We start from the raw sequence: 13,142 nt of genomic DNA, 5'->3' as shown, positions 1-13,142 counted from the left end.
GTTGATAATGTGTCTGTATGACAGTTGTCGACACAAAGGATAAGACACAAAGACAAACAGATACAGCAATTTCATGGTGTAAAGAAAGCAATAATGTATATAGGTATAATCATATGAAGCAAAGTTTGTCAATGTTCCTCACATGTATTCATTTAATGCAGATGACAGATCAAGCACACTCACATAGCAAATATGTTATGCTGTTTGTCAACGTGTTTAGCTGATATTCTGCATTAGTCTGGGCATTGCGTTTGTCATATAGCACAGCCACTAAAGCTTGTTCTGGCCTTGGGCAGCTGCTACTCTGGGCTGTTACATGTTGTCTGGGCCCAAAACACAATGCAGCAGAGCAATACAGACAGAGTACTTAAATATGGCACTTGTACTGTATCACTATCTTGGCATTTGATAACACTACAAAAGGACAAAAGGGGAAGCATTAGCCACTTCAGGGCCGCAAGAGCAAGCAAAGGTCTAACTATCATAATTACATTCAAAACACGTCTGTTGAATTAGACACTGATATCGGTAGTTCTGATGGGTTAATACTGTATGTTGGGAAGAATAAAGGATAAAAAACGCACTGGTATTTGGGGTCAGCTGTTATGAGAGACATAGTTACAGAAATAACAAGACTTGCTCCATTTTACAGCACAACCTATTAGCACACTTATGGTTGAAAGTCTCTACTGGGTATAATTACTATCTGATGCTCCATTTCAACCTCTGATGGTTAATGTACTTTTTAGTTTCTTACCACTCACAAAGTAGGCAAATAACCCCTTTCTCTGTCAAAGTACTTTCCATTGTGTGATGGTCTTGTTAGTGTTTGGTGTATGGTTCCTTAGTACACAACTAATATATAGTATGTCAGTTTTTAGGAAATGTACATAGGCAGCAATGGTGGAAGTAGGCATTTGCAGAGCAGAACAAAATACACAATACTTATGTATTGATATATAGCCACAAGCACCTTTTCATAGCAACTACAAAATGCAATTCTACATTTCATCTACTCAAATGAACTTGACCCTCACTTAAAATGACCTCAACTGGGAAAAGCCAAGGCATAGGACTATGGAATGCTCTCTGGCAAATGACACAGAGTCTGCCGTGATGGGGATAGGACACAGTGACATACACAGGCTCGATACCTGTAGCTCCTGTAGGGGTTGTCTTACTTTGCAATACCATAAATGAAAGTAAGGCTCTATGGCATGCACAAAGCCATGTCTCAAACAGATTCACTACAGTTATGCTCTCACTGTGAATTGTGCTTAGGGATACCATCCCATATATGTTAAGGCTTTTAGTTCCAGTTCTCCGCTTTCCAGAATGATTCTGTTGAGGATTTATTAGTTGTCATTATTATAGCAATATAATATCTTCAAGCTTTAAGAATTTGTAAATTCTACGAGATTCAAAGCTTGTTCCAATGCAAAAGATAAATGAAGCCTTCCGTAGCATCCCAAGATAGGTTCGCAAAGTTAGTTTTTAAAAATTATACAAAAACGATATGTTTGGCAAGACATGACATAAATTGTATATGAGTATAAAACAATCTATCATCTAAGTGAATACATATTTGTATTCTAAATGCATACTATGATGCGATAACTTCAACAATTGTACAGTACACTGTTTTTTATTCATTAATTTAATACAAAGGTAACATAACATAACATTAGTAAATGTATTAACCTCAGGCAAATTCTAGGCTTCGTCGGTGAATCAACAGAAATGTAGGATTTTACCAGTGCTGTGTTAACGTCCATGATTGAAGTCATAACCAAGATCTAAGTCCGAGTCAAGCCCAAGAGAAGACCAAGACCAACAAATGGTGATGACTTAGACCATTGCAGAATCTAGGTGACCAAGTACCAGTCAAGACCAAAGAAATACCAATTTAACACTATAACAAAGAAGGAGAGAGGGGTAGAAGTCCATCAGTCGATTAGATACATAAGCGCAGCTCAAACCTTTTCAGCCAAGCCCTCTACAGCCAACAGAAACACAGCTTACCCTGACGCCACCCTCTTTATAAAGAATATACTTTTAAGTCAATAAACAGTGACGTAAGGACACACCAGTCGAATAGCCAATCATTGGTACTGGCTTCCAGTATCGGCCCACAGTGTTCTGCAGTGTTTTGAGCTCTATAGCACTACGCCAAGCTTTGCTATGGTTCCGTATGTTGACGATGCCACTCATTAAACCATGAGATCTGAGAAAGATGAAAATGACCTAACTGACCTACTACTAAAAACAACAAAAAAGGCATCATCAGATTATTTATGAGCATCGTCCCTTTGCTTGTCACACACCTTATCACCTCATCACACCACAACACATCTCCCACTTCCATCTCAAGTGCATTTTTAGGGAGAAAGCCTTTACAGTACTCAGGACGTACTGGAAGCAAGGGATGTATCTCTAGTTGTTGTATGTGTTCAGATGGGCATGCTCTTTATTTGGCATATTGCAAAATGCTACGCCGCAAATGGATGATCTATGGTCTTGGCTTGTATCAGCCACACATTTGAGTCTGTCATGGGCCAGAACAATCAGGGTGGGGTAGAAAATTATCCGAAAGCACAACAAGACCAAGACCATTAATTTGAGTTGTTATGAGACTCAATTACAACTCAAAATACTTCTACTTTCTTGAAACTACCGTAATAGCCAGGAGATAGAATGCTAACAAATAAGACAAGGAAACTGGTAACAGAGCCACACAATATTATCAACTAGTTATCAAAATTAACTGCCATTACTGTTAGCAACATTTCTTTGTGTTCTTCCACATGATATTAGCCACTAAGGCTTTATAAGTAGTCCACAGTGCCTTTTCCTTTTGTTTGATTTCTTGAACAGAACACTTTGTTTTCGATAAGCCAAATGGATTATTGCTAACTCTAAATTATGATCTTGATCTTGTGCTTCGGTTGACTGAGGGGTGCATGCACAGGACAGCGATACATAAACTGCTATATATAGCAGGGGTGCTGCAGTTGCATGAGTGGGGCAAAGAATACTGAATTTTCTTTAACAAAACGATTTCTATAATTTTTGGTTCATAAATCAGATCAGGTTTCTGATGATATCGAGACGAGGGTTGCGTAAAAATTCACGTTGGAGAACAGTGTAAAGACCAAGGCCATTCATTTCTAGTCTCGAGACCAGACCAAAGTACTTAAACCCCTAGAATTTACGTGGGTTGTAAACAGCCACAAATGACACAGAGTGGTTCAACTGCAGCAGTTCCCCTCATCAATTCACCCGACCTGCAAACGCCTGCTCTGCGAAACCTAACCTTGAGATCATCTCATCCATCATTCACCAGCAAATTGGCCAGGGGGGAGGGGGGGGGGAAATACACACCTACAGAAGCCAAAGGGTGGCTGCAGCCAACAGAACAGACAGGCTGAGGGTGGAGGCAAAGGAGGCAGGAAGTGGACTGCCGTTGTACACCAGGCGATAGGACACCACTTCCTGTTTGAAGCCATCTTCCTCGGCCATGCATCGGAACACGCCTTCCTTCAGCGGCAGGTCAGGTGATGGCGCCAGCACGCAAGAGGTCCCTGAGACGGTGCAGGGATAGCGCTTGCTAAAGTTGTCCTTTTCCCAGCGATAGGTCGCGTGGTAGGAGCGGATCGGGCACGGAAGCAGGACAGGACCCTTGGAGTCAACGATCACATCTTTGGGCACTGTGGTTCGGCTCTTCATGGCTTGAGAGGCAAGCAGAGGCAGTACGTTAGTACAGAGATAGAGGCAAAACTAAACTGCTTATACACTCTAACATTTGGTCACAGTGTCTTGTATTATGTAAGACTCTGCATAATACACCCACCTTTAACATCCCCACAAATCGAGGCATTGGACTGATCAAGGCTCTGGCTGAGTGCACTGTTTTAAAGTGAAAGAGGAGACAAGGAGGTCATTACTCCATGGATTTCAAAAGCTTGCTGTCAAAAATTGGGTATTAAAAATGATCTAATGGCAATTAAATTATTAATATATAAAGTATTTTGCAGTAATTGCCGTTTAATACCCCGTAGTAATGTTGTATCCGGCTGGGATGGCCAAGCACTTCTTCTTAGCAGGGTCCCATCCGCAGTAAGGGTCTCTAGACAGAATGCACTCTCGACAACTGTCTCCATAGCGACTGCAGTCTGCCAGAGGAACACGTTGGATCTCCGTGGAGGTGCCCACATAGAGGTGACCCTGAGGAAAAGAGGCAAGAGGTTTGGGATGTGATGAGAATGGACATTCACTTTAGCTGGAATTCATGAGCATTCATGAGGATCCGTAATTCTATATTCCACTGCAACTCTGCATTGAAATTCACAGGAGGTTCTTCTCAGTCTTTTTGTCATTGCAATCCAAATTATAGCAAAGATCTCTAACTGATATTTGCATAGTAGAACAATGAATTCAATCATCAGTGGCTCAATGTATTTGTGTCATCAAAACTGCATAGTGATTGAAGTCTGTAAAACAGGGTTTTTCAGATCTGTTTATTATAGCTTTTTGTTTTGTGAACTGTTGCAACTTAACAATATTTGGAAGATAATCTTAAAACTGTATATCCCCATAGTTGCATACATCACAGATCGTGAGATTAAGAAATAGCTTCTTTACCTTCTGGGAGTCTATGGCCATGCTAAGGACTGGTCCCTCGTTGTGGAAGAGAGAGAATTGTGAAATGATGAACGCCTCGTCAAGAGTGTGCAGGACCTTCAGGACCTTCCCCTGCTCTGGGGTACCAAGAAACATCTTCAATTATCTACCGAGGCAAAGATCACAATCTTATTTGCTTACCGCTCGTTAATTACACTAATCTCAGCCTTCAGTCCCTTACCTGTTCCGAGATAGACCACACTGTAGTGTTCGCCATTGACAGCCAATGCTGTGTCCATGACGATATGGGTGAAATGGTCCTCAGTGGGCAAGTCCAAAGGAGCACCACCGATCGGTCGTATCACATCCTCAATCTCAGGGTGATCTCTGATGACTTCAAGGATCTTGGTGTTAGGGGGTGCTGTGGTGTTCATGGTACACTGTAAACAACAAGGGGCTAATGTTAATAAAAAAAAATGGTGGGCATTCCAATTCAATTTGAAGAAAAGTCTTGACTAAGTTTGTTTTTACATGACAATGTCTTTGGTCGTTTTTTTTGCCATTCTGAGCTGTTTTCCATCACATACAGTACATATTAAGTTTCTGGCAGCGATCTGATTGTGTAGGCTATTTTCTGGATTTGATTGAGTTTTATTAGAAAAAATTAAAATCTCACTGTTCCAGGGCGGTGTCCAGTGAGAGGGCTGTTGTAGCCTTTCAGTTTGGATGTGGAGAAGGCCTGGTCAATGTCTTCAATGGAGTAGGCACACACTACTGTTTTCTCCCTGCAAGAAGATAGGTCACCTCATATCACCATTCATACGCTATGATATTTATAGTGAACGTGCATGGTATTTAAAGGTTTTGGCAAAAGGTTGTCGATATTTGAACTCAACAGCCAATAAAATTACACCCCTCCCTTCCATGCTCCTGAAGCAACGGGGTTATATGCTCACCAGGCATTGGAGAAAAGGCCATACATGATGCCAGTCCTCTTCTCCTGTGCGGTCAGGATGTAGGCCTGTTTGATGTTGTTGTACTGCTGAGGGGTGTTCCCACTGCCGCACATCACACGAGCCTTCAGGAAGGTGGTCCAGGAGTCAGGAAGGATGTTCTTCACACCTCCCTCATCAGTCTGAGCTCGCGCACACACACACACGCACACGCACACGCACACGCACACGCACACGCACACACACACACACAGACACACAGACACACAGACACACAGACACACACACACACAGACACACGCACACGCACACAGACACACGCACACGCACACGCACAAGCACCCACACACACAAACGCACAGAGAGAGAGAGAGAGAGAGAGAGAAACACACACACACATACAATTTAACTTTAAATTCAATCTGAAATGTATAGCTTAAGTACAAATGGTTATATACTACATTTGCACGCATATTATGGGTGCCAGAGAGAGCTTAATTACATGTATTTGTGTATATTTACTTCATATTTATATCAAAAGCGGTATAGTATTAGTCTCACTCAACAAGCAGACTTACCAAGCAGACGCGTGCAATGCGTGCCCTATAGGGCTCATCGTCCACACTGGCTGTCTTGTTGATCTCACTGAAGATGAAATAGATCTCCTCCTTGTATTTGTGTGATGCGGGGATCACTGCTGCTCCTGCAAACTGGGGATCTGGAGTGAGGGAATCCAGGAGTGTCATCAAGACAGAGAGACAGAGAGACAGAGACCAATCAGTCTTTCGCACAAGGTGGCTACAATTCCATTAACATCAATCTGAGCCCATCCCCACTCATTGATCTTATCCTCACTAATCCTCTTGCATATTCATCACAACCTCCTGTGACAATGTACAGTATTAACCACGCACACACAGACACACATACATACAGTACATACATACAGACAGACAGACAGACAGACAGACAGACAGACAGACAGACACACACACACACACACACACACACACACACACACACACACACACACAGACACATATACATGCATACAGATAGACAGACACACACACACACACACACACACACACACACACACACACACACACAAACACACACACACAAACACACACACAGACAGACACATATATATACATACATACAGATAGACAGACACACACACACACACACACACACACACACACACACACACACACACACACACACACACACACACACACACACACAGAGACACATATACATACATACAGGTAGACAGACACACCAGCCTCTGCTCCACTTACTGAGGAGCCACTTGTTCTCAGTCTTCAGCAGCCGACCAGCCCCAGAGACGCGGCGGATAGAGCCTTTCTGCTGATCCACCGCCGACAGGGCAGAGTACAGACTCCCCTCTGCAGGCAGAACCAATGACAATTATACACTATACCATAACAAACGGTCTGAATGTAACACATCATTTCCTCAAGGGTCAAAAAGGCTTGCCTTTTAAGCAACAATACTGTATTTTTTGGACATACAGTATTTTAATAGGGCAGAACACAATACAATCATTTTACTTTTCCAGGGGCTTACAGTGTCTGAGTGCCCTTTCCAATCAAACTGATATGCAATGCAGTGTGTGTGTGTGTGTGTGTGTGTGTGTGTGTGTGTGTATGTGTGTGTGTGTGTGTGTGTGTGTGTGTGTGTGTGTGTGTTTGTGTGTGTGTGTGTGTGTGTGTGTGTGTGTGTGTGTGTGTGTGTGTGTGTGTGTGTGTGTGTGTGTGTGTGTGTGTGTGTGTGTGTGATCTTAATCATTAAAGGGCTTCCAGACCCATGCCAAAAACAGGCTTCTGTTTGACTTTGCCCTACATCTGCTTGGAGTTCATTGTTTCGCAGCTTGCTGTGACCTGATTGTGGCAAAAATAGAGCAGTGCTTTAGAGCGGTACTTTAGAGCAGGCTGGGGATGAGTCACACTCTCCGTCTCTGTCTGCTACCTGCTGAGAGGCTGATGGATCGATGAGAGGGGAAGGGAGGAGAGATGTCTGACGCCGGGGCCATGCGTGCATCCTTGGGCACCTCGCTGAGCACGGTGTTATTCTGTGGACATCAGATCACATAAACACCGGTTGAGCAGAAAGGGGTTGGAAGATAATGGGCAGGTCAAGAATTTATACCTATTTAGCAGCTTTGGCTCATCTTAACGTCCGTCTTTCATCTCATTTCACATGTCAGTCAAATACAGTGAGATTACACATTGAGCCACTTTGCATGGCGTCCTATATACCATTCAGCTAATTTCATCTAAAACTGAGGTACTTGTCAGTGGCTCTGAAAAGACAGACATGCACTGTCAGTCTGGTTATCTCAGCTCTGTAATGACAACCCTGTAGTCTCCATCTCTTTATCCTTTGCAAAACACCCAAAAAAACAAATCCCAGTCTTGCGTTTAATCTTTGAGGGACATTCCTATTATTAGATTATGCTGATTTAATGACATCTAGAGAATTTTCACTTCCTTAATGTCTTTGTGTTTTTTCAGTGCTATTTTCACTTGTCTCAAACACCATAACATTGCTCCGCTATTGGGTGAACACATAGGCAACAAAAGCTGTTTTGTATCCTCACTGCACACGTTGGGAGTAGGTTTAATCATTCATTTTGGGGTTAAAACCTTATTGATTAGGTACAAACTGCTGTATGGAAATGGTCTTGACTGCAATTTAGAACATTTAACCTTTGATATCCATCCTTCACTTAACCAAGGACGAGATGTTGGTCTAAATTAACATCAAATGGGGACCAATCCTTTGCAGTCGTGTCCCCTACGCTCTGAAACTGAACTGATTTTACAGGCTATGTTTAAACTTGTCTCTATGGATTGGTGTACTATGGAGTGTCAAACTAGTTGTTGACTTTTTATCTCTATCTTTTATCTTCTGTATTTTATCTTAAGTTATTTTGTTTCATCTTTGGCTGTTTTGTTTCTGCAATCCTTGTTCTTATTTTAAGCTGTTTTGTATCCTCACTGCACACGTTGGGAGTAGGTTTAATCATTCATTTTGGGGTTAAAACCTTATTGATTATGTAAAGCACATTTTGCCTGTGTACCCTCGTCCTCATGCACTCTTATTTTGATCTCCTATTCTACGTTAATGCTAGTTCGTTAGCATCTCATTCTATCTGCTCTGCTGTTATTAGCACTTTGATCACGTTTTTGGCAGGTTTTCACATCTTCTTGCTGCTTCAGTAATAGTTTGGGATGCTGGTCAGGAAGATGCATAATTAACAGATACAAATTCAGTTCACAGTCATGCTGATTTTAAGTAATATTTGTCTTTAACATATACACAGTAACCATCCTTCGCTAAGCTCCTTCATAACCATGCTTCAAGGATTTTGAATACAGCACCACATAGGGATCTTTTATCTATGTGCTTCATACAAAGTTTAATTAACGATTGTTTTTCCAAGTCCCTTCTTCATACATCTTCAGAGGTACCTATAACTTAGGTTATTTTAACAATTTTGTGGATTGGATAAATAGGTAGATTCTCAAACTTCGGTCGATTCGGCATTTTCAAGGGACACCAGATACAAAAAATAGCATGTTGATGTGAATGACTGGAACTGTTGGTGATTATTAATCTAAACGTGACCTTCCAGGTCACCCTTCCCACAAACCCTCACTGAATGTGTGTCACTTAAAAGCTTTGCTCTTAAATGCTTCTTGCCACAGTGCTTCTGAGACACAAGGATGAGGTCATACCACATTATGTTGATTATGTTCCGATAAACAATAACATGATGATCAGCATTGACTTAGTATCATAGAATGGAGGAAAATGGTCTTACCAAAAACCAGCATTTGGGAATGCCTACATTCGTTCCACAAACCACAAACGTATCGTTGACTTCCTCAATGACGGTGATGAAATTATCACACTCCAGCTGACGACAAAACAGATACTAAATTAGATACACATGCATGATGCTTGTAGGTAAATCACATTTTGGGCCATTTGCAGAAATACAGAATGACGCAATACCCTCATAATCCTGCTAATACTCAATTAAATGATAATGTAGGATTTATTTGCTTACAAAGATGAGGACCAGACATAATTCCTTGTACAAATATGCCTTGTCAAAATAGCTGCTACACTGACAACTACATTACATGGTGGCATTTTCAGACTGGCAGTTGGCTTGATAGAGTTAAAATTGATTCTGGTATTGGAAGTGGACATCTGAGAGCCTGGTAGCAAACACCTCACATCAAAATGGTTTCCTCCACCATGGTCCATACCTACAAGATCTCCTATCTGTTCTATCTGTTCAAGATCTCTACGTTCTGTGATGCTCTAGATTTGACCAAATCCTTTCCACAACAAAACAGACCCAGATGTTCTGTGTTTTGTGCTTGCCTATTTTCAGTGTCAGCATAAAGCAGATGGAAAACCAATACAGCTGACTTAGCAGCTGTCCTCTCAGACAATAGCAATACAGAGAGACTTCTACTTTAGAGAATAAAACCCTCTGAATAGAGTTTATTTTCTAGTTCACATTTCAGGTCATATCTGTTGTCAGTTAAACCTGGAAAACAGTGTGAATATTGCACATAACATGCATACATAGCTTAAATATGACAACCTACCTTGCCCCAAGTGGATTTGGCGATACACGCTTCCTTAGCATTTTGATTCGTGACTACTGGGATCTGAAGAGAAAGTACACTGTTGTGTGAAATTTAAACACCTGTAATGAGTTTGACCAGGTTAAACAGACATGAATTGTAGCCTATTATGTAGTATAGGTTTAGTTTATAAATGTGTATCTGTAAAATTATAGCCTACAGTCTGTCGGTTGAGGTCATCAATTTCTCACTGTCTTTTAGCTGGGTCAGAGCTAGGGCAGAGAAACAGCGGTGTCCTGGCATAGGGTTACTAAATCACCGCCTACCTTCGTGTCTCGGACTCCTTTGTCAGTGAATGTCAGCATGTAGATAACTGCCTGGCCTCCCACGAAGAGGACATCAGTTCCCTGCTTGTGGTACACAGTCATGTAGTTCTCTGGTTTCTCGAAATGAAACCTGTTTGTTTCTGTGGGGCAAGACAGACGTTGGGACAATATTATTTTTATTGGGAATGGGCTCCATAAATATGGGACGTCGGCAGGTGAACTACCTCTCCGCATTTATAAAACAACCATCAAATTGTTAACTGGTTTCTTCCGTTCGGAGCTGAATCGGTGATACATGCAAGTGTGGTTGCTATGAAAAAAATGCAGATGGGATGGGCATTTTCGATTGTGTGGTCAGAGCGTTTCGACTCGCCAGTCCTCTGACAATTTAGCTAAACGTGCCTTGAATAGGAGATGCGGGGCGAGGCAGCTGGTGCTGTCCGTGGTCCTGGAATTGATCGCACCATACATTTACTCATTCACGTATTTGCACATAAATAAATAGTGCTTCTTGCGTGCGTACGCACTTTATTCAATAGTTAGAAACAATAAATATAGATTGCGAAATTAGGTAAAGTATACTAGGGGTAATTCTGATATGAGCGGGAGTGATGTTTGCCGGTTTGCAAGACGAGTAAACGTCTTACGAGGTAACGAGGTTAACATACAGTTATGTGCATTGTGGTCCTATACGGTCGTCGGAGAATGAACTGTTGTGGCGTGCGTGCTTTGAATGAATAATTGTGATCTGGATGAGTGGAATTTTCCATCTATCCAGTGTCTGATTGGTGTGTGTGTGTGTGTGTGTGGTGGTGGGGGGGGGGGGTGCATGCGAGGCTTTCGAGGTCCTTATATTGCTCAATCTTCAGTGAGCCAGTGGTGCTGCTGCAGTGCCATCATTGCCTTTAGTGTGAGCAACTGCATTGCAGTTCTGCAACGCAAGAACCTCTCCGCCGATGCGCATTAAGTAATGATACGTGCGCTTCAGCACAAAGATGATGCACATATGTTTTGCGATGTAGTCCTACATAAAACGTAGGTTGGTATCTGCACATCAAGGTAACGATCCGCCTGTGTGTGTGGGCAAATGGCAACAAGCTGACCGACAAGTGAAAACAATTCAATGTGCTTTAGGACCAACATCGCCACTAGGTTGTCAGAAAATCTTTAATACTCTTGTTGAAATAAATGTATGCTAATTTTCTTTCTTAGTAGAACCTCTTCCACGGAATATCAATTTGTATGCTGTGCATTTTCCCATAACTGATATAACAGTTCAGACAGCTGGCTCCACAAGTGGTTAAGTGATGACGCTTATCCAATCTCGTTATAGTTGACAAATATGTTTTGCTGTTCCACTCTGCTGTTGTGGCACCGCCGCAAAATGATTGAGTTGCTTGAGATATGTTTCATATTTTGATGCATACACTGTATTCAGATATACCTATCATGAGTTATGTAGGCTATCGTTAATTTATATCCATCTATCCTCAGACATACGTCGATGGGTTCCATCAGGATGTTCGTGTCTACCCTTCATTCAGTCATTTAACTATTTCGACGGAAGGAAGCGAAACATAAAATGTATTCATAGTTCAATTCAATTGTCACAGTCGCCGGTGGATGCATCCCAGCAACTTTATTACCTTCTAATACTGCATGCAATACAACGTACCTTGGATAACAAATTTCAGCCTAGGCGTCCTCTCAGCCCAGACAACGGAAAACAGGGTTGCTAATAAGATCCGATTCATCTTGTGAGGTCCAGTCGGTATCAGATGTTCAAACAATGTCCTGGGAACAGTGTTCAACCGATTTGATGTTTACCTCAGAAAACCCTGTAGGGGTATGTGTGCGCGGTAAGAGTTAACCAACCTATGTAATCATACACTGGATTGGTCCAGTCTCTCTCTCTCTCTCTCTCTCTCTCTCTCTCTCTCTCTCGAATAATCCCTTGGTCTGCTTCTGCCACGGTTCCCTCAGAAGAAGTCGGGGGCTCGCAGGCTCCACCTCAAAAGCCTAAAAGGAAAAGGTGGAATTGCATGCAAAAGTGGATTTAAGCACCCCCCAACCCCCCACACACAAACACACACACACACACATTCACCCCTCTAAAACAACACATAACTTGCTTCAAACGTTAACTGCAGTAGGCTTAAATACCATGACGAAAAATATTTTTGTTTTCCCCATGGAGATGCATTTGAAATGCACGTAATAATATTTTTATGCTGACCATAGGCCAATGATGAATAAGTATAGTACTATTGTTGTCTTTATTTCTTTCGGTTTGGGTCGGTTTTTTAACAAGTCAGAGATGATTAAATACTAGCCACCATAAGAAAGACGCTCCTAAGATGTGGATCAATATTGCGGTATCACATCCATCGATATTAATTTACGCAATCGCGTACAATGAATCAGCTCTACGTTTCTGCCTGGTGTGAATCCTACGGTTTTCATTGATTTAAGTGTCAAAACAGACATCAGCAGGAGTGGCACTCTGCCTTTGGTGCCGTACACCATTTAGCTGATTGTGAATTCTCATTAGTATAATGCAATGTAATACTGAGGTGTCAGCGGCATCATAAAATGGAAAATCACAAAAA

The 13,142-nt window shown here is 41.9% G+C and overlaps 1 protein-coding gene across 1 annotated transcript in view; it reads right to left on the bottom strand.

Moving 5' to 3' along the window:
* The window catches only part of si:ch211-113g11.6 (uncharacterized protein LOC559008 homolog), a 13,402-nt gene extending 817 nt beyond the window's left edge, over positions 1-12,585 (bottom strand). The window contains exons 1-14 of the mRNA XM_031575639.2: positions 12,209-12,585; positions 10,534-10,673; positions 10,229-10,291; positions 9,427-9,522; positions 7,569-7,671; positions 6,878-6,985; positions 6,152-6,291; positions 5,577-5,755; positions 5,297-5,405; positions 4,862-5,060; positions 4,642-4,757; positions 4,052-4,224; positions 3,851-3,906; positions 1-3,728 (exon numbers count right to left, since the gene is read on the bottom strand). The exon at positions 1-3,728 is cut by the window's left edge and continues 817 nt beyond it. Coding sequence (XP_031431499.1) covers positions 3,382-3,728; positions 3,851-3,906; positions 4,052-4,224; positions 4,642-4,757; positions 4,862-5,060; positions 5,297-5,405; positions 5,577-5,755; positions 6,152-6,291; positions 6,878-6,985; positions 7,569-7,671; positions 9,427-9,522; positions 10,229-10,291; positions 10,534-10,673; positions 12,209-12,287 — 1,908 coding nt within the window. The 5' untranslated portion in view covers positions 12,288-12,585 and the 3' untranslated portion in view covers positions 1-3,381. The remainder of the gene's footprint in view (positions 3,729-3,850; positions 3,907-4,051; positions 4,225-4,641; positions 4,758-4,861; positions 5,061-5,296; positions 5,406-5,576; positions 5,756-6,151; positions 6,292-6,877; positions 6,986-7,568; positions 7,672-9,426; positions 9,523-10,228; positions 10,292-10,533; positions 10,674-12,208) is intronic.
* Between the last annotated feature and the right edge of the window lie 557 nt (positions 12,586-13,142).

Source organism: Clupea harengus, chromosome 11, assembly GCF_900700415.2.
Source record: "Clupea harengus chromosome 11, Ch_v2.0.2, whole genome shotgun sequence".
In the NCBI taxonomy this organism is placed as follows: domain Eukaryota; kingdom Metazoa; phylum Chordata; class Actinopteri; order Clupeiformes; family Clupeidae; genus Clupea; species Clupea harengus.
This window is presented reverse-complemented; position numbering and strand designations above follow the sequence as displayed.